The sequence below is a fragment of the Typha angustifolia genome, chromosome 4, assembly GCF_048772165.1.
Source record: "Typha angustifolia cultivar Huaian chromosome 4, ASM4877216v1, whole genome shotgun sequence".
Taxonomy (NCBI): domain Eukaryota; kingdom Viridiplantae; phylum Streptophyta; class Magnoliopsida; order Poales; family Typhaceae; genus Typha; species Typha angustifolia.
In genome coordinates this window covers 114,508-134,747 of record NC_133242.1, presented here as the reverse complement: position 1 = coordinate 134,747, position 20,240 = coordinate 114,508, and the positions used below count along the sequence as shown (strand labels likewise).

At 39.4% G+C, this 20,240-nt stretch overlaps 5 protein-coding genes and 1 non-coding gene across 21 annotated transcripts; 2 read left to right on the top strand and 4 right to left on the bottom strand.

The window, feature by feature from the left end:
* The first annotated feature begins 106 nt into the window (after positions 1 to 106).
* LOC140759364 (UDP-arabinopyranose mutase 1-like) lies at positions 107 to 2,713 on the top strand. The gene is made up of 4 exons (XM_073095908.1): positions 107 to 639; positions 1,518 to 1,768; positions 1,863 to 2,031; positions 2,231 to 2,713. The coding sequence occupies exons 1-4, from the start codon at positions 316 to 318 to the stop codon at positions 2,573 to 2,575; spliced, it is 1,089 nt and encodes a 362-aa protein (XP_072952009.1). The 5' UTR covers positions 107 to 315; the 3' UTR covers positions 2,576 to 2,713.
* An 88-nt stretch (positions 2,714 to 2,801) lies between these two features.
* TRNAD-GUC (transfer RNA aspartic acid (anticodon GUC)) lies at positions 2,802 to 2,873 on the bottom strand. Its single transcript has one exon. It is a non-coding gene; the product is annotated as a tRNA-Asp (tRNA).
* A 365-nt stretch (positions 2,874 to 3,238) lies between these two features.
* Positions 3,239 to 8,539, bottom strand: LOC140759025 (uncharacterized). 2 transcript variants are annotated; one of them, XM_073095473.1, is made up of 5 exons: positions 8,227 to 8,539; positions 5,723 to 7,290; positions 4,515 to 4,628; positions 4,182 to 4,331; positions 3,239 to 3,745 (listed from the first exon to the last, which is right to left on the bottom strand). In XM_073095473.1, the coding sequence occupies exons 2-5, from the start codon at positions 7,133 to 7,135 to the stop codon at positions 3,605 to 3,607; spliced, it is 1,818 nt and encodes a 605-aa protein (XP_072951574.1). In that variant the 5' UTR covers positions 7,136 to 7,290; positions 8,227 to 8,539; the 3' UTR covers positions 3,239 to 3,604. The 2 variants fall into 2 exon arrangements, with proteins under 2 accessions (XP_072951574.1, XP_072951575.1); XM_073095474.1 differs by lacking the exon at positions 8,227 to 8,539 and adding an exon at positions 7,656 to 8,217.
* Positions 8,540 to 9,061: 522 nt separating this feature from the next.
* On the bottom strand, positions 9,062 to 11,985 carry LOC140758845 (ACT domain-containing protein ACR4). Of its 14 annotated transcripts, none has more exons than XM_073095191.1 (10): positions 11,815 to 11,984; positions 11,672 to 11,703; positions 11,525 to 11,588; positions 11,378 to 11,453; positions 11,241 to 11,286; positions 10,999 to 11,113; positions 10,824 to 10,900; positions 10,144 to 10,737; positions 9,909 to 10,013; positions 9,062 to 9,608 (listed from the first exon to the last, which is right to left on the bottom strand). In XM_073095191.1, exons 4-10 carry the CDS (start codon positions 11,389 to 11,391, stop codon positions 9,294 to 9,296), a joined length of 1,266 nt encoding a protein of 421 aa, XP_072951292.1. In that variant the 5' UTR covers positions 11,392 to 11,453; positions 11,525 to 11,588; positions 11,672 to 11,703; positions 11,815 to 11,984; the 3' UTR covers positions 9,062 to 9,293. The 14 variants fall into 14 exon arrangements, with proteins under 14 accessions (XP_072951292.1, XP_072951296.1, XP_072951291.1 ...); XM_073095195.1 differs by having other exon boundaries at positions 11,378 to 11,441; XM_073095190.1 differs by having other exon boundaries at positions 11,525 to 11,703.
* A 2,537-nt stretch (positions 11,986 to 14,522) lies between these two features.
* LOC140759051 (senescence-specific cysteine protease SAG39-like) lies at positions 14,523 to 16,131 on the bottom strand. The gene is made up of 3 exons (XM_073095516.1): positions 16,060 to 16,131; positions 15,306 to 15,705; positions 14,523 to 15,109 (listed from the first exon to the last, which is right to left on the bottom strand). Exons 1-3 carry the CDS (start codon positions 16,129 to 16,131, stop codon positions 14,523 to 14,525), a joined length of 1,059 nt encoding a protein of 352 aa, XP_072951617.1.
* Positions 16,132 to 17,197: 1,066 nt separating this feature from the next.
* Positions 17,198 to 19,866, top strand: LOC140758846 (two pore potassium channel a). Of its 2 annotated transcripts, none has more exons than XM_073095199.1 (3): positions 17,198 to 17,375; positions 18,419 to 19,359; positions 19,505 to 19,866. In XM_073095199.1, the coding sequence occupies exons 2-3, from the start codon at positions 18,458 to 18,460 to the stop codon at positions 19,656 to 19,658; spliced, it is 1,056 nt and encodes a 351-aa protein (XP_072951300.1). In that variant the 5' UTR covers positions 17,198 to 17,375; positions 18,419 to 18,457; the 3' UTR covers positions 19,659 to 19,866. The 2 variants fall into 2 exon arrangements, with proteins under 2 accessions (XP_072951300.1, XP_072951301.1); XM_073095200.1 differs by having other exon boundaries at positions 18,400 to 19,359.
* Positions 19,867 to 20,240: the final 374 nt, after the last annotated feature.

Genomic DNA, 20,240 nt, shown 5'->3' with positions numbered 1-20,240 from the left:
ATCACTTTTCAGATAAATTTTCTGAAAACCATTTGTTGATCAACTATAATTACAGTTTTATACTTGTGTGTAGGAAATATTAATCATCAATAGTAATTAGAGACTCGTATAATTCGAGAATGTTAAGAAAACTTTGTCGCAAAAAGAAATGTGAGAAAGAAAAATTAAAAGTTTTGAATCTCGCCTCCTCCGCACGTGCCGACTGGTTTTATAACCTCGTTTCGCTCCTCCTCTTCCTCCCGCTCCAAGATCGAAACAGATCTCTCTTCTCTTCTCTTCTCTTCTCTCTTCCTCTATCTAGATCCGAAGCTAGCAATGGCGGGTGGATCGGTTCCGGCTACTCCGTTGCTCAAGGACGAGTTGGATATCGTGATCCCAACGATCCGAAACCTGGATTTCCTGGAGATGTGGAGGCCCTTCTTCCAGCCCTACCACTTGATCATAGTCCAGGATGGGGATCCAACCAAGACCATCAAGGTCCCCGAGGGATTCGACTACGAGCTATACAATCGCGATGACATCAACAGGATTCTCGGACCCAAGGCCTCCTGCATCTCCTTCAAGGACTCCGCTTGCCGGTGCTTCGGTTACATGGTGTCCAAGAAGAAGTACATCTACACCATTGACGATGATTGCTTTGTGAGTGCTTCCCTTCTCTTTCTTTTGTTTTCTTGAATTTGAGAAAATTTCGGATCCGGGCTCTTTTATTTTAGTTGGAAAGGAGTTGGCATTTGCGAGAAAGGTGGGATCTTTGTGAGAAGGTGGCTTCTCTGATCCAAACTGATCTCGGAGGTTCAGAGATCTAGCACAGATAACCGTTCCTGAATAGATCTGACGAAGCTACAATCGGTTACAAGTTTTGATTAGATAATGCTTCTCCTGATAGAATTATCTCTCTAATTTTGGGATAGAATGGTCAAACTTAGGTCTTTGAGTTGTTTGCTTTACTTTATGGATCTAGCATTTGTGCAACCACAATTCGCACAAATTATGTCAAGTTATCCGTGAAAAATCCTGTTCTGGTGGACTAACAGCACCACATCTGGACACATCCTCCTATTCTGCAACCAGTACTGGACTTCTAGTGTCACTGATATTAATCGTTATCAGCATTATCCTTGTAAAAGTCACAACTTTGATGCCTCCAGGTTAATGATCCATCAGCTCCAGTGGCGCTGGTATTACTTAAAGACTTAAGAGCATATTTTGATTGGTGATTTACCTTTCACATCAATACTGTGCATTAATCTGAATGTAAACTTATGAAGCATTCCTCTTAGTTTATCAATCAAGCAATATAAAAAAGATTTAAAAAAGATCTAATAACCAACTGATGGTACTGCGCCTTCCTGCTAACTGTATTCATATTGGCACAGTCAGCCTTCATCTTATCATGAACAGACATGTTAAGGCTTTATTTTGTTCTGGTAGATCTGGTCTCTTCTCTTGTGAATACAGTTTTTGTCTTCTTAAATCGATTATAAATGTGATCTAATAAGCAACTACTTTCCAAGTAGGTTGCAAAGGACCCATCAGGCAAGGATATCAATGCACTTGAGCAGCACATAAAGAACCTCCTCACCCCCTCAACACCCTACTTCTTTAACACTTTGTATGATCCCTACAGAGAAGGTGCCGACTTTGTTCGTGGGTATCCTTTCAGCCTACGAGAAGGTGCTCCAACAGCCGTTTCTCATGGTCTTTGGCTCAATATTCCTGATTATGATGCTCCCACCCAGCTTGTCAAGCCTCATGAGAGAAACACAAGGTGCCCGATCAAGGGAAATTGGAGCTCTAATATTTATAGTCTGCTTTTTAATTCAACAAGCTTGTTAAGTTGTTCCTCACTTTTCTGCCACCAGGTATGTGGATGCTGTTCTTACTGTGCCTAAAGGAACCTTATTCCCAATGTGCGGTATGAATCTTGCTTTCGACCGTGATCTCATTGGCCCTGCAATGTACTTTGGACTTATGGGCGATGGCCAGCCTGTTGGACGTTATGATGATATGTGGGCTGGATGGTGCATGAAGGTCAGTGTTTCGACTTTCTACTACTAGTTGAAATTTTGATAGGCTTCCAACTCCCCCTTTGGTCTTAAGTAATGCATTGCCTCCTATATTCTATTTCCCTAGATTGCTTCACAATCTTTTGAGGGTTTACGTGTTTCTTTCATACCAAATGTTGCGATGTGCTGCATTCTCTTTGCCTCTTTAACTGTTGATAATTCAGGTCATCTGTGACCACATGGGACTGGGAGTCAAGACAGGTCTGCCATACATCTGGCATAGCAAGGCAAGCAACCCCTTCACAAACCTGAGGAAGGAGTACAAGGGCATCTTCTGGCAAGAAGAAATGATCCCTTTCTTCCAGTCCATTGCCCTTTCCAAGGAGTGCACCACAGTTCAGAAATGCTACGTCGAACTGTCTAAGCAGGTGAGGGAGAAGCTTGGGAAAGTAGACCCATACTTCACCAAGCTTGCGGATGCTATGGTCACATGGGTTGAGGCTTGGGATGAGCTCAACGCATCTGGAAATGCAGCTCAAGTGCCAAATGTTTCAGCCAACAGCAAATAGGCGCAGGCAGAGACAACGTTTGGATCTTTATCTCTAAGTTTCAATTCAATACTTGTATGGGATACTTATTAATTTCTCTACACTTGTTTAAAAGTTTGGCGTACTTTCACTGTTGGGAAATTCTACTTCCTTTTCCTACATTTTTTAGATGAAATTACTATCTTATTATGCAGCAATATGAAACTAAACTTATTGAAATTTCAAACAAAAAATAAAAATCACGATACGCCGTTGCCGGGGATCGAACCCGGGTCACCCGCGTGACAGGCGGGAATACTCACCACTATACTACAACGACTTTGATAACGTAAATATTAAATTATTTATATCAAATTACCTCTCGATAAGTAGATGCAGCACTTCCAAGGGGTCACCTTAACAAAAGAGGAGGATGTCCAGTGTTACTCGGCAGTTACATATACTTCACGATTCAAAGTGTTGTTTATGACTCTTGCTTCTTTTGCATGTTATCAAAACACAGGGGGAGAGAGAGAGAGAGAGAGAAGGGGAATAAGATGTCGTGGCAAACGTACGTGGACGACCATCTGACGTGCGAGATCGAGGGCAACATCTCATAGGAAATCACGATCCCTCGGCCTAACTATTATTCAAAAGATCCTGCTAAAAGAAAATTGAAATTGACAAAGTGAATACTAATTAAGGTACAGAGAACTAATCATTATTTTCTTTTTAAAATAAACGTACTAGAATACAAAATCAGAGGTTAATGTGAAGAAAAAAAAAAAAACCCCAACTTCTTTCGGTCAGTTGCGGAAGAACTCCAACATGACACTAGACCAACAGATGAAAATACAGCCTCTAGAACATTGACTCTGGCTGCTGAAAACGTAGGAAAAGATTTATATTCGAACGTGCAAGAATACTTTAGTCACTCTAGTAAAATCAAACCAAGTGACAATACTCCCAGAAGCAACAGGGCGAACGGCAATATTGGTACAAGAACTTTATGTATCGTAGTCCACAGTACTGCTGCAATAAAGGGAAGGTGAAAGTTGCAAAATTATCCTGCTAAGCAACAGGAAGCAGCTTTTCTTTCAAGCGTGAAATAAATTTGAACGTTTCCTCTGCTTTGACCTGCTGTTGTATATCATTCCTAGAAACTCGGTCTGGATGGAATCTTCGTAAAGCCTGCTTGTAGGCCGCATTAACCTGATAGGACAATCGATTAAGTTAATAGAAGCCATTACAATAGTTATTACGCAACAAAAGTGGTGTAAAAATATTTTGTCCATTCAGGGCAAGAACTTGAGCTTTATTAACTGGTGATGTCATAAATCAAGATTTATCATTCGTATATAATATCTATACGATAAGATAACTAGGTACGGCTCATCGCCCATCATAGATATCAACAGATGTGAGCAAAATAGTGCCTCAGGTGAATGATAATATTGCTTGACAATGCTTTAGTCAGATACTTGGCACAAGCACTACTCAAGATTGCAATCCATCCTTAATAGTTACTCGGTCGTCCGAATGTATTTTGAGTTGTAATTATCCACAATAAATATGATTTGGATGATAAATCTTAAGATGACAAGACTGGAAATGATCAATGGACTACTTCAAGCAATGTCCAACAAACCTCACGTGCCAAGGGAAATACACCCCCTTCAACATGGATACCTAGCCCACGCAATAAAGAAGCCATATCTCTGAATTTCCCTTCCATCTTCTCAAGTTCCTTTCTTACTTCAACACGCAGTTGTTCTTTAAGATTTATAGTTTCCTCATCCTGAAATGTTTACAAGAATTAATCCATAAGTCAAAGAAATACTTCAGTATCACAGGTCGAAGAACCATCAAAATTTGAGCAAATATGCTGCTGAGAAACATCAATAAGAAATACAGTTAAACAAAAAGGAAAGATAATATAGGAAACAGAATGCATCAAGGAAGGCAGGCATCATTCACAAACCTTTTTCTGTGATTCCCGGATCTCTTCCAAACGTTGCTTTTGCCTCTTTTCCATGTCAAGTAGGCGTAAGCTTTCAGCTTTCCTTCTCCTCCTCAACCTTTGTGCCTCTTCAGACTACAAAAAAGAAAAAATATAAGCACAACTTCAAAGAGTATCAGCTGCCTATCAGATATTCACATTATCTATTGGTACAAAATATCAACTTTATTAAAACATAATGACATCCTCTTTCCTATTTATAGCACTCATATATGAACGTACAGCACATCATTATACAACACTTACCAATATCCATAGATCAACCCTTATTTACATCTCAGTTCCCTCTTGACAAGCTTGCACCATAACCAAGAAGAAAACTTTACACTAACAATTTCAGCCTTATATCCTACTCTAGTTTAGGGCTGTCAAAAAAGCACGTGGGCTCGGCTTGAATATATATATATATATATATATTCTCTCTCTCTCAATTTTTATTTTGTAATCCTAGAAGACCGTGCCCTCATCGAGCGTCTCATCGAGCGTCTTCATCAAAGCCACACCTCACCGGAGCCGCTCTCATCCTTACTGAGTGTCTTCTCTTCTCTCCCTCCGTCCCTAAGCTTGGATTAGTATTGGGGATAGGGTTAGGGTTAGGGTTTCAGTCGTGGCCTTTGTGGGGCCAAGGCAGAAGCGAGCGGGTGTGACTAGTGCGGTTGAGGATGGAGACTCCTCAGCTTTTGGCGGTGTTGATGTTGGTGGTGTACTAGTGTGAGAGCTCTACTCTGGTTGGTGTGAGAGATATATGAAGACTCCTCTGGCTAAACCCTTCGTCACTCCGCTCTCTGACAAGCTCTCCCCACCACTGGCAAGGGCTTCTTCAGATGAGGTCAAAATGAAGATAGGAAAAACGCCGAGGCCCTCTCCCTCCCCTACTGCCTCATCGATGTTTGGCCCCAAATTTCTCCCGTCGAGCTAGAGATGAGTCAAGTCAAGCCGAGTCGAGCTGGGCCCAGCTCGGTTTACACCCCTACTCTAGTTCATTCATAATGGTAGACAATCTCTACTAAAATAACTTTAAGTCCTATAGCACTTAGCCAAGATTCTCCTTGTGGTTCAAGTAGCCTTGATGATCTAATGGTACAAGATTTCAACTTATGATATGCAAAAAATATGCAACATTTGGAAACCTAACAAAAATATGAAATATTCCAGATCATTTGCCAAACCTGAATTTGTAATTGCCGTTGTCTAGATGCCCACTCTTCTTCCGCAGCACGCCTGTACTCAACAGATTCTTTGTGCTTTTCACGATCCCCAAATAAATTATTTTGAACCTCAGGAATATCTTCATTTGCAGTTGATTCACTAAGCTTTTCAGGCTCGCCAGCTAGATCATTCTGAACTTGAGATTTGTCCCCCGGTTCTGCAGTAGAGCAACAACTCTGCCCAGTTGCAGCATTTCCTTCACATGAAGTTTTAATTTCTTCTCCTAGACAACCTTCCTCAAATTTGTGGAGATGATCGCTTCCATTATTAACTTGTGGTCCATCTGTCGGCTGATTACCAAAGCAAGACTTTTCAACAGAAGTAACTTGATCAGATAAGGCCTGTTTTCCTTTACATTTCGATGATGGTCTTCCAAGAGAAGAGTCATCTTTATGCATAAAGCTGGTGTTCCTGACTTCAGATGTACAGAATGAAGTTCCCACGTGATCATGCTCATTCTTGCCAAATGAACAGAACCAGCCAAATTGAGCATCTGCATCATCTACATTTTCCGGCTGACAAGAACAAGCAGTCCTGTAACAAAATTGGTTCTTATCTGTGAATCGAGATCCATCTGAACCGTTTTCAGGAATCATTTCTTCTTTCTGGCATCCAGGTCGTTCATGGCAGATTCCAGCAGCAAAATCTGAATTTGCACAGTCATCATTCGTCTTTCCACAAAGAATATCATGCTGAAGTTCATCAAAATTTGACATGCCAGAGAAAAGGTTAGTCTTCACATTACATGAATTGCTCGGACTATGTTCACCAGGTACTTCTTCAAAATGCTCAGAACTCTTATTTAGACTATTTTCCAGATTAGGCATGCTTTCGGCGGTCTCATGCAGCTGTGCTCCTGGATCAGCACTTGATGCAGATACACTAACCCTATCTTCTGAGCCAATCTGACCGCCCTCTGACATTTTTTTTCTTAGAGCAGCTTTCTCCCATTGCTCACGGATATTTCCAGAAGTATCATCCAATATCTCACAGTCTGAGCTGTCACAATCAGAAGTTGCTACTTCAGAGGTGCTACATTCTGAACTTCCATTTACAAACATTTGAGACTCATGGCTATCCAAACCATTTTGCGAGTTATTAGAGAAGGCTTGGTGCATAGTTCTGGGAGTGTCATCACTTCCTTCATCCTCATCGTCTATACAGATAATATTACTAGGAGAACACTTTTCTGTTCTAATAAAACATCTAGATCCCTGTCGGGAAGACTCCGGGGCATCGATTACAACAAAATCTGCCTTGCCATTGTCAACATCAATAATTACCACATTCTCATAACTCTCTCTGCGTTTGCACCTTCCAAGGGTGGCTCTCCTACCTGAGTGAGTTCTTGCTTGATACTGACCCCTCGACATTCTCCCTTCATGCAGAATGTGAAAAAAGAATCTTTTCTATGCTAAAGAACGATCACCTAATGATGCTGATCTTTGTAAAACTCGGTCACAGTAAAATATCACTGAAAAATTTAACTGCAGCTGCACTGCAATAACAACTCTTTATCCAGCTAAACCTATCAAAAACATGCAGAAAACCAAAAAGTTAGTAATCCTTTTTGATCAAGAAGGAATAACCACTGCTAGCTGCATAGACATGAAAGAAGTTATTTACAGTATCACACAACTTGCATGAAAACAATAGGCAAAAGAATAGCAGAGTAGCCTAAATAAACATTACAGGAACAATTGCATTGAGGGTTCTATTAACAGTCATATACAGACTTGAGGGTGCCCATGTAACATCAGCAATCCAATGGAAGTAAAGCTAGAAAAGATAGGATATAATTCTGATTAGAAGGTCTCAAGATACAAGGGAAGAAGCACCAGATAAATATCAGAAAACAAAGGAAGTCATCTCATCAACAAGCTTATTAGTTACCTATAAAGGAAAGCCAAGTAACCAAGACAGCCTCAAAGAGGAGCTTCAATTTAGCAACAAAAGTGCCACAGGGCCAAAAGAAATAGACATATGGATCATCCAAGAAGAAAACCAAAATAACTGACAACAACAGCTCCAAGTTTATCGCATCTCACTATTACGCAAGACCTAATTTGGATGCCCATCAAGACTACAAAGCTACTGAATCATAATATGATATCCTCTATACTTTCTCGTGAGTCATGATCGCCGGCGACAAGTTCCATAAATCTTCTTCCCATATAATTAACCCTTAATCGAAGAGAAAACGAATATTGAAGGGGGGAAAAAGAACAAAACAAACTAACACATTTCACCCAACATTGTCCATGCTAACTGCTTTTTTTTAAAAAAGCTTAATCTCTCCCCTCAACCGAATCCATCCAAGACCGCAACACCTATAATAACCCTGCCGACTTGAGAATTATCTCAGAATCAACCTTGAATCAGACTGAACTATAGAATTAGGGTTTCATAGACAGGGGAAAGGAAAAAGAGAGAGACTCAAAAACCAAATCTTATAAATCCAAACCTGGATCGATAGGGTGAAAACGGGGGGAGAAGGATTACTACTAATTCGGCTGCTAATTCGGAGAATCTTCGTTTCCCCCCCCCCACTCCGTTGGGGCGAACCCGTGGGTTATGAAAGTTGAGAATAAAAGGAGGAGCAAATCGCCGACGGCTTCTCGGAGAGGGGTAATTTGTTGATCGACTCCATTCGGAATCCAAATCACTATTAAATCGGCTTTGTTAGAAAGCCAAATTGGATTGTTGGAAGTTGGGTTGGGCGGTAAAGTCTAGTCTCTGCTCTCTAGTCTCTAGTCTCTAGTCTCTAGTCTCTAGTCTCTAGTCCTTGCGCGGCACAAACTAGAACGCATCGCAAAAATTGGTTGATGCTTATCGTATTTAATAATTATTTAACCCACAGAGATGGGGGAGGGGAGGGACCAACAAAAAATAAAAGGAATTACCCATTCCGGCCCATCGTATAATACTTAAGCGGCCCAAACTGATCACTCTTTTTTACACGTATTCGATGAACACCAAACCGAACTCGATCTCAGACCACATGAAAACGTTTTCCATGTAATTCTTGTCACAAATTGTAGCTCGTGGAGCTCATTATTCTTATGTTCAAATAATAGATGATGCTTGCTGGCTTCAAAGTAAAATCTTTCAGAATCTGCATCAACATAAAAGCTGTTCGACCTCATCGCAGCGATAAATAAAACATAAAAGGCGCTTCCATCAATCAACCAGCATGTAAAAGATAAATTGACACTTGGAAAATGGAATCATCAAGTAGAATACGAAACATGATACAAACACTAGACACACACACACACACACTCACACTTTGGAACGAGTGGTCACGTACTTACATTCATTACTACAACGCATGAAGCACGACGTGCTAGGGGACAAGGGAGCAAGAACAAAATGATAAAAAGAGCCAGAAACTAGGTAGTACATTGATTTCCCATTTCCTCTGCCATCTACTTGATGTGATATGTATGAATTTAGAAAAGGAGATATATGTAGGCATTGAAGAGGGAAATAACAGATAACATTCATTCTGACCAAAACCAAAGGTGGTTTTTATACAAATGAACTTGCCCTTAATAAGAAACCAAAGAGGAACCAGATAGGAGATCTCTTATTAGGAGATGTTGCTTTCTTCTTTTGGCCTCTCACTTGGAATACAGTCTGCCCCAACACTTTTTCGATGGTGGCAATGGTCTTTGCATCAACTGAATTTCCAGAGTAATCACGGACATAAAATGTCTTGATGGCTTTTCCTTCTCTTGTAGCCACTTCTGCCCTTGTGACTGTCAGGCTGTGCTCACGAAAGATGCGAGTGACTTCAGATAATAACCCAACCCTATCACTTGTACATAGCTCCAGCTTCACGCCCTGCAAACCATGTAATTGCATTTTCAAACATGTGCCATGCTATCTGTGTCTGTCAAAACATTCACCATCCTCATTTATGGAGAAGTAATAACACAAACCAAAAAGAAAACATGCATAATAGATTGGACTCACCACTGCAATCCTTATATCAGCAGAACAAACCATATCATGACTATTTTATAGTATTAAAACATGCATAATAGCTGAGAATGAGAGCAACAAACATAAAGGTGAAAAAAAAAACAAATCTACAAGAGACTCCTTATTTCAAAGAATTCTTAACATATTAGTTGGTGTTACCTCAGACACCCTCCGCTGTATGGCTGCTTCAAGACACTGAACTAGTCGCTCTTTTTCAGTGCTAGAATTGACTGAGGAGCCATCTATCTTCCGGATATAGAACTCCTTCAGGAAAGAAAGAAAGAAAGAAAGAAAGAAAAAGGTTTTCCCCATGATCAGGAACATTGAATCTATGCACTAAAGGAAGCAGAGTTAAGTACTTAAAAAAGGGTAATGCATGTATATGTAGAAATACCTGGTAAGCTTCTGACTCCTCTGCACCAACATTCGCATGGAAAACCACATATTGCATATCTGTCAAAGCACAAACTGTGTCAAACAGCAGTTTTGGCCTATCTCTACATCGAATAGTGACCACAGAATAGTCCTTGTCATTGCAATCTAGAATAGTTACTTTAGGTCTTGGACCTTCCTCTGCAAGATCCTGATCAGGATTCTCAAAATCCCGATCGTCAAACATCAGTTGGTGAAGCCTTCTCTCTCTATGCGTAACATCCACAGAGACGACTGTCTTGGCTCCTCGTGAAATATTGTTCCCTTCGAGCAACTTATGAAGGCGCTCCTTTATTTTAAAAATTCTTGCAGTGTCTGTAATAGCTAAACCAGTATCCACATCAGTGACATGCATCACAGCTGCAACTCTGGCGTTGTGAGTCCATATCTCTGCATCAACTACATTGCACTTTAGCTCAGCAAGCACCGCGCTCACTTCAGATAGCAAACCTTGTCTATCGGTCCCAGTTAACTCAATCACTGTGTGGTCTGTTGAAGGACCAACTCCTACAGATCTCCTCTTTGACGGGATATAGTAGGAATCTGCCCCTAAGGACTGTGGATATCAACTGAGCTTATTTAGATGGATATTTGCAGAAGAAAGAAATTAAAACAAAAGTACAGATGGCCTGTATAGTTTACCTTACGGATGTTTTCCAGCGTATCAACGGTAGCTTCATCATTTAGCTTCTTCCCATCTTGATCAGTCACATTGAAAACTGTCAATTAGAAAGAGAATTTGTTTGCAATTACTTATTTTCAACTGGCAGGATATATATATATGAACAAAGTATCAGAACACAATTCTAGACAATACCGTCCATGAACCATCCTCCATCTGAGGTTACATAAGCTTTAGTTATGACGAGTTTGAGATCTATAAGCACCTGAATGGCCTCCAGGAGGATCCCTCTTTTATTTCCACTGTCAATCTACAAATTGAATGAACTAAGAGAAGGCAAACTCAATTTCCTAGTTCGTATGAAAGAGGAACAAACCGTATTCAAGGTTTTCAACATATAGGAAATCAAAAAGGAACAAAAGCGAGAACAAGCACACCGTAACTATTGTTGCACTGGGAGAAGCTTCATTGTCGATCACAACCCTATGAGGAAAGGAAGATTTAAAGAAATATCAAAAAGGAAATGAAGTAAATACAAAAGTTTGGGTATGATCTTGGATAGAAGAATCCATACCTAGGTAGATTCATGTTCTTTATAAGCTTTTGATATTCATCGTCGCTGTCAGTTAAATCCGCATCTGAATAAGCAGCTGATGGGATGAAGAAAGAGGACCCTTCAATAAATGAATCAATTTTACGAGAAATATCTAAGAAATCATACCAAACTTGAATAGGAAGAGGGTGTGCAACGTTGAACTGGATATCTAATCAGTGCAAGAGTTTTTCTAAAGTATCAATAGAACAAAGTAAGTAATCATTGGAAACACAAATACCATTCGACCCAGTGAAGTAAATAGAAGAAACTCACCTAAGAGAACATATGAGAAACAAAGGAGTCATCTTGAGCACAAACAGAGAAACCCAACTCCCATAATCAATTAAACCAACAGGAAAAATTCAAACCAAAAAAAAAAAAAAAAGATGGAAGAAACCGTAGAAAAGATGGCATACCCATCAGGATTTAGTAGGAGTCGACACGAGAGCGTCTCCTCCTCCTATCACATAAACTACTACTATAAGTCTACAAGAGAGGAGAGCTCTCTCGCTACTTCCACTTCCACTTCCACTCGTCGTCGGAGACGAGAACGAAACGAAACGAAACGAAACAGAGACTCTCCTCTTCTCCTTGTCTCTCGGGGATCTATATATAAAACAAGTTGAGGTGAGAGGTGTGCTGGCCCACATAACTCAACGACGTGGAATTATTTGATATTATAAATTTACAACTACTTTCTTATATAGAGACTATAGTTGAGTAACTACATTTTATTTATCTTCTGCCTTTTTTTTCTCTTTAATAAGAGGAGCTTATCCAACCAATCTTAATCAAGGGTATGTATATCCATCCAGATCAAATATATATACTCACAGATAGGACAATTATAGAGCAAAATAATCAACTTAACAGTCCGATAAGAACCTTACCAAGTTGTTACTATAACATCAAGAATCATGATGTCTTGTTGGTCTAAGTTAACACCGATTATCATATCATCTATTAGGAAAGGGACTTTCAAGTTGAGTAGAATCAAGTGTAGATCTTTAACTATAGCCTTTTATCCTTAGAGCTAAGTGAGAGAGTGATATATATATATATATATCCTAGTTTCTGAATATATATAATATTTTTATTATTATTATATATTTATATATGTCTTTAAGGGGACGTATTTTCTAAATAAATAAATATATATATATCCATGCGTAAGTACTCAAATGGCTGGATCGATCTCTATAATAATTATTGTCGATAGTGTCTCAAATATAAGTAAACAAAGTTAATTAGTGGAATCACGTACCAAGCTAGCGACTGTCCAATAGGTGCAAGATAATTTGCACCTACGTAGGTACTTTAAATACAACCATTGGCTAAGATGCTATGGCGCAACCTACAGCAGTACAGTGCTGTCTAGGTATATGTATATGTTTGGCTCACCTGTTGTTCTTTAGCAGGTGATGGACTACTTTGTTAATTGATGTAGGAGATAGAAGTTGAGCTACTATTGCTTGCCAATTATTTATATATATATATATATTTATGTAATGGACTATTTCACATTGATTTCTACACCCTATATATTGATCAGACAAATTAAACTTAACTCAGCAACCTATGACCCACCTATTCTCCCTCATGCTGCAATTGTAATAGTTTGATTCCATAAAATGAAAATTGATTATTTAAAATAAGTGTTACCGTCAGCGTTATATTAATATTTCACAATCTTTTCAACTCTTCTAGCTGGGAACTGGTCGTAGAGGAACAACATATCGTAACAATTAAAATGCATATCTGCATGGGACCAAGGTATTGATAGATATATATTATCAATGAAGCACTAGTGTTTTGAGTCTTGAGTCAGTGGATATGAACCGTTTATGAATTCATGTGAGCGGTGTGAAAGGAGTTCTCTCCTGGTAGATTCCTCTTTGTAGTTTATTAATTGACCGTGGACATTACGATAATGACCGTGGATAAATAATACCGCTTAGTCGGTTCACGGGGCTCACGATGATGTGACAAGTAAAGGCTTTATAAATACATTAGATTCACTGAGTGATAAAAGGTTTAATTATCGAGCACTTCAAGGTGGTGGAATCTTTTAAGAATCTTTCTTAATCAAGGAAAAAAAAAAAAAATCCTTCCAATAAATAGCAAGGGGATCTGACATGGATACATGTCAGCCTGGGCAATTACCTTACCCGACAAGAGCCCAAATTTTAGATATATTTTTTTTAAAATTAAAGGTAATATGATATGGCAACATGCTTGCTTCGACCAAATAAAGTGCTTATTAATATCAAGTCTATGAACTAATTTCCTTGCACATTACATAAGCCGCCTCGTTGTATAATTAATATATCTGTTGAACAAATCTTGAAGCTAACTGCATGATAAGTTTTTTTTTATATATTATTTTTGTCAGCTACTGAATGAATTTTGGGGTACTTGGCAGCATCTAATTGGCTTTGGCTGTCAGATGACATACGCAGTAGTCAAAAAATAAAAATAAAAATAACAAATCAGAATGCAGGAAATTCCTGCGGTTGGGGCTGTTGGTCTTGCACCTCGATCGTTTTGTCTTATGCTAGAGCACCACTAGGCAATTAATTAAGATGCATTATTGGGGCTTTAAGTCAGATTAGTCATCCAAATGATTGCAAGGTGCTAGTGACGTCCAAGTAATATACAGGCTAATGTCACCTTAAACCTCCTTACATATGTAAACTATAAAAGAGAGGTATCCCCTAATATGGACTGCATGGAAACGGCATGGCCCAACTCCTGTAGATCTTCAGTTAAAATTAAGCCCAATTCAATGTGAGGTCATTTGCCAAGCCGACTGAACCTCGATTTGGAAAAGCTTTTCCAATACAAAATTCATCGTCTGAATTCGACAAACTTAGGGTCAATTATCAACCTATATATCCAGGAAATTTATTTCCAATATGACTGCAATTAGTGATAAAGACAATCAGTTAGTAGGTATCAATTTGTATTCACAAGGATATATAAGAGGTACAACAACTAAAGCACAAGCACAATTCACAAGGATATATCCCTCAATATTAATTGCTGCAATTAATATTACAACACCACACATGCATGCATAAATAAATACTACTTATTAGTACGTACGTTATTAGCTAGTATATATTTACGCAGTTGGATATGAAGCCTGCATGGCAATCCCACAAAGCCCTTCCTTAGCCTTCACGTCCCTCTCCATCCTTATATACCCTTTCTCACCCCATGCAGATCCCCATGAGTTCTTCACCAGCCAATAATTTGTCCCGTCACTCGCCGTGCCGTAGCCGACTGTGGTCACTCCGTGATCGAGATCGGTCCCGCAGTTCCCGGTGAAGATGCCGCCGGCATACAACTGGAAGGCGTAGCCACTTGCTTCGATGGCGACCGACACCGGCTGGTTGCTTACGGCCTTCAGAAGGGCGGCTTCGTTGTTCGCCGGCACGTCCTCGTATCCTTTGATGGTGGCGGCGATGGAAGATGACTTCTTGCACGTGCCGTCCGTGCCTTTGTATGGGTAGCTAGATTCGGTGGTGAGGCCGCCTTTTTTTATGATAAAGTCAAAGGCGTCGTCCATGAGACCGCCGTCGCAGCCTTGGTCAACGCCGTTGACGTCACAGTCGACAAGCTCTTGCTCTGAGAGGGAGACCAGCTTACCGTTGCTGAGCTTCGTGACTCCTTCCATTGCAGCTACTGCGGAGAATGCCCAACAGCTTCCTGTTAACACTTAAATTAATCCAGGTCATAGATTAGCTCTCGCGGGTATATATATATATATATATATATATAGAGAGAGAGAGAGAGAGAGAGAGAGAGAGAGAGAGAGAGAGCGTGTCGGATATATATGACACTATGCATAGTACCACTTAATTTGGTATCATATAGAATTACTAGTTCCTCGATCAGTACGTACCACATTGGCCTTGATCTTTGATTGGAGTAACTGCACCTTTCATCCTCCAATCCATGCTTGCAGGCGTCGCACTGAAGTTGTCATATGTGAAGCTGTTTGTGATCTCGGCCGTGGTGAACTCAGAAGAAGAAGAAGAAGTAGTAGAACGTCTAAGGCCAGTTCGTGTGGCCTTAAACTCGTCATTAGTAAGGTCGGCAAATTGGTTGGTGCCTAGCATGTACTTATTCTTACTATCTGCATTGAACGAGTCTATCAACTTTACATTAGACGCAAATATTTTGAAACGACGAGCTTTCTCGGCATCGTCTTCGTAGACGCGGCCGTATTGAGTCATCCACTTCTCATGCCTCTCCACCATGGACATCTCACTAAGCTCGCGAGCCATAACAAGGTAATTATACTAGTACTGCGTAACACTAAGAATAAGCAATAACATAGAGAGATATTTGGGATAAGCCATAGTGGTTATAATATTAGTAAGTACATCCAAGCTATGTATGCACAAAGGAATATTGCAAGGTCATATATATAGAGGTTTGATCGATCGAAGAGGGTCAAATTAGTACTGATCAATTCCTCTATGATTGGGGTAGCGGAGAGGGACTCGTGCGTGCCGTGAGGTTAAGTTCCGACTTGTGTTAATTACACTTATTATGGTGATCACGATGGGCTACAGATGCTAGTTTCGAATTTAAAAATTAAGTTGATACCGTGAGATACCATCTCTCTTGCTATAAACCATGATTCATTCAACTTTGGAGGAGGAATCATAGAATATATAGTAAGTAGGTGCTCGTAAAGTAGGAAGGATCTGTGGCTTGGTCATTGGTGTGGTTTTCCTTGCCTAGGCTTTTGTCTAGATCGAATGTTTGAGTTATAGTTAAGAGTATAAATTACGCAATGCATTGCTCAGGGTTGATGCATGGGTGCTTTTAAAGCGATTAATTAATTTGCTCAGTTTGACCCTTGTGAAGAAGAGGTACCTACCTACTTACTCATCACGCAGTTATTAATACTCAGTGGCTTCCAAACCTCTTTTCACACCAAAGCTCTCTCTCCAGCCAAAATGGGAGTGTGTGTATATATATATGCAGACCTCTTTTTTTCGTTCTTTTTATTTTTTATTTTCCATGCCAAACATTGGGCCGGGCTTTGATTTCATAGCCACTCTCTCCCTTTAGGCCTTTGGCCAGCAGAAGAATATATTGAATGAGGATTATATATCTTTTATTAATAGCACTAATTAATTGGTCCCCACTTGGATGAAAAAAAATAAAATAAAATAAATAAATCCTTGGGTATATCCTTGACCGCTCTCCAAAAGACACCAATTTAGGTTCCCTAATTGCAATTGGAATGCGAATTCTACCAAGGAGAAGTTAGGAGTTGGCCAATGGGCACCGTGCAGTCAGTTGAAGGTCCTCCTCATTAAGCGGCAATTTTGTGGTCCACCTAATCCGATCCCCTGAAATATCTTTCTCTTTAGTTGCCGTTTTCCAAGTGATTGACCAAATTAGCCTTATTTTAATTTTTATTTACTAAAATAAATTGCCACTCAAATTTATTAATAAATTACTGTAGCAATACCTAAATAAAACATTGAAATGTTATAGGGTAAGAATCTATTTAAGTTAGTATTTTAGATGCATAAATTTTTTTTAAAAAAAAGTTATATTAAAAAATTTATTTTAGTAGCGTTTTATCCTATGGCAATAGGTATAATAAATTCATATTAGTAATAAATTTGAAAAATAGTTAAATATTTAGGACAGAACTAGTCCGGTCACAAACTCGTCATTTTCCATTTTTTTTGTTAGTTATGTCGGCAGCACTTCCAGAAAGAATAAGAATATATATATATATATATAATATAATATAATATAATCGAAATAGAGAGATAGAAGAGGAAAGGTGGACAAGTGATAGATCGTAACGGATTCCAGACTGAGATCGCTGTGACATCATCATCTTCCTCTTTGTAAATTAAGAGGACGAATTCGCTTCGTTCTGTTAGCAAGTCAGAATCGCTGCGACTTTATTGCTCAAATTTGTGCCTGCGCTTCTCCCAAGGTATAATTCTCGTTTTCTCGATCGACTTCTTTTAATAGATCCGTTTACCGAGATTCCGATCTTTGTCCTCTGTTTCGTTCCTGCAAGCTTTGCGTGTTTGCGATCCCTCTCTCTTATTCCAGATCCATTTCATGGTATCCGTGCTAACGTACAATTATTCTCCTGTTATTATTACACATGGATTGTTGTCAGATCTTTCGATCCCTGCTTCAAGGTTGAGAATTTGTTGATCGGATCTTTGACAAGTAGTCTTTCCTTTTCCCGGTCCATTTGGTTAAATAAATTAACTTTTGGTTGTATTACGAAAAAGTTCGCCGTCCGGTCTGTATTAAGTTTGATATCATAAATTCGTTTGTGCTGGTCCTTTTAATTACCTCTTCTTCTTTCCGATTTCCGACCCATTCATTCCTTGTTTAAGATTGGAAATTTAAGAATGCTGGTGCCTCCACCTGCAATGATAGATTTTTGGTTCTCTTCATTAGGTTACTCTGCTCTAGTTTCAGAAGTCAACAATCCGTCTTCTTTTCTAATTTGTCTAGCCTCATTTGGCTTCTAAATTTGTTTTATGTAATTCTGTACTGCCTTCAAGTTTTTCCTTCTCTTCTGTACCTAGCAGTAATCAGTAAATAAACAACATTTTTGGAAGCATTTGGAATGATATGATGAAGTGTCGTAGATTCATTAGAATATGACCACTGTTTTTTAATTGGGAAGCATCGAAAAGAAGGAAAGCTAAGAATTTGGTTCAACTCCCACCAAGATGGAACAAAAAGAGCATATGTGCTATCTAGGACAGACATTTGTCTTATTACTCTCACTTAGGCAATCTATCTCCAGATACAAGAGCTATATGAATTCTGGAAGCAAGAATCAATGGCATGGGGATTGTTATTTATGCAATTAAAGGCTTAGTTAATTGCAAATATAGGAATAATCTTAACGCAGTTGTCAGATTGATGCATTTGCTTGCATATTAATGGTCTTAGCACATATATCACATCTCATCATACTTTTATCTATTTAGATCTGTTTTGATTCTCTAGGTGATAGAATCGAGACCACAATCACTGCGGAGTTAGCTAATGGCTTACGACTCCAATCAGCAGCCCTTGCTCTCAGGCTTATTAGATCCTCCCAATCAACCAAAGAAGACTCCAGCACCGAAGAACAGAAGATTCCGTCGTTCTAGGAGTTCCCCTTCTACAGAGGCCCTACGTAAATCGAGTGAAGGTGGTGGCTTATTTCCGGGTCCCAAGCTAATCTTTGGAAAATTCCATCCGAGTTTTAGGCTAATGGCGATATTCCTAGTTGTCTACCTGGCAGTGGGTGTCCTATGTTTTTACGTTGTGAAGGGTCAAATAGCTGGTAATAAAACTGATGGTGTTCTTGATGCTTTGTATTTCTCTATTGTGACGATGACAACGGTTGGCTATGGGGACCTTGTGCCTAACAGCGACACGGCAAAGCTTCTTGCTTGTGCTTTCGTCTTCATTGGCATGGCTATTATTGCTCTCTTCTTGAGTAAAGCAGCTGATTACTTTGTTGAGAAACAAGAAGTAATGCTTTTTAAAGCATTGCATATGAATCTTAAGGGCGGCGAGGCTCATATGTTAAGAGACATTGAAACGAGCAGAATAAGATATAAATTTTATACGACTGCGCTGTTCCTCACGGTGCTCGTTATTGTGGGGACTATGTTTCTTTGGAAGGTTGAGAAATTAAAATTTGTTGATGCCTTCTATTGTGTTTGTGCGACTATCACAACTTTGGGCTACGGTGATAAAAGCTTCTCAAGTGAAGGTGGTCGTGCTTTTGCTGTGTTCTGGATAGTTGCCAGTACGATATGTGTAGCTCAGTTCTTTTTCTACCTTGCGGAGTTGAACACTGAGCATCGGCAGAAATTGCTGGCCAAGTGGGTGCTTACTCGGAGGATGACATACGTGGATATTGAAGCTGCAGATCTGGATGGTGATAACGAAGTGGGGTAAGATTACTCACTGTAAATAATATTTTACTTTTCTTTCTTTTACAGAATCTTAATCTCTATTTTGAATATTTCCCTAGTCTGTGATGTTTAAAGAGTGGTATCATTGCCTTTTTTTTTTTTTTTTTTTCTGTTCTCTCCGTAGTGCTGCTGAGTTCGTCGTATACAAACTCAAAGAGATGGGGAAGATAAGCCAAGAGGATATAGCACTAGTGTTGGAGGAATTTGAGGATCTTGATGTTGACCAGTCCGGGACGTTGTCAAAAAGTGATCTGTCTCTTGCTCAATCCACCTCATGAGGGTGGGAGAAGTGCTCATCAACCGTCGCTGAACGCTCTACGGAATGATATTATATCTCATGCAATTCTGCTGTTAATACGTTGTTCGCCCACTGTTTAAGTTCTGAAATTTGCAGGTTTTGTGAATGGAATTTGAGTTAAATCTTATTATATATGAGCTGTGGCAACAAGGAGAGATCTATTATTAGCTTCTTCTCCTTTTTCTCTTTATGGTGATACTGATACGGAAAATGGAAAGAATCTGAGAAAATATCCCCATCCATCCTTAATCATGTCAAATTTATTTTTGAGTGATTTGCTTGGATAGGTGACTATTTTCGCTTGTTTTCTTTTTCCAATTTTTTATTTATGGGGGACAGATGGCCAATATAGAATCTGAGAAGGGAAAGTTGCATGCAGTTTTCACTTTTGATGGTTACTAAATCCCTCGTCAATTAAAAGAAAACTTAGGGTCGTTGGAAGTCATTTTCCGTCTAACGTGCTGCTTCTTCTACTGCGACTCTGTGAGAATGTGGCACGGAATAGAGACAGTTTTTTTTCTTTTTTTTCTGGGTTAGGGATCTATCTAAACAGGCAGCCGGG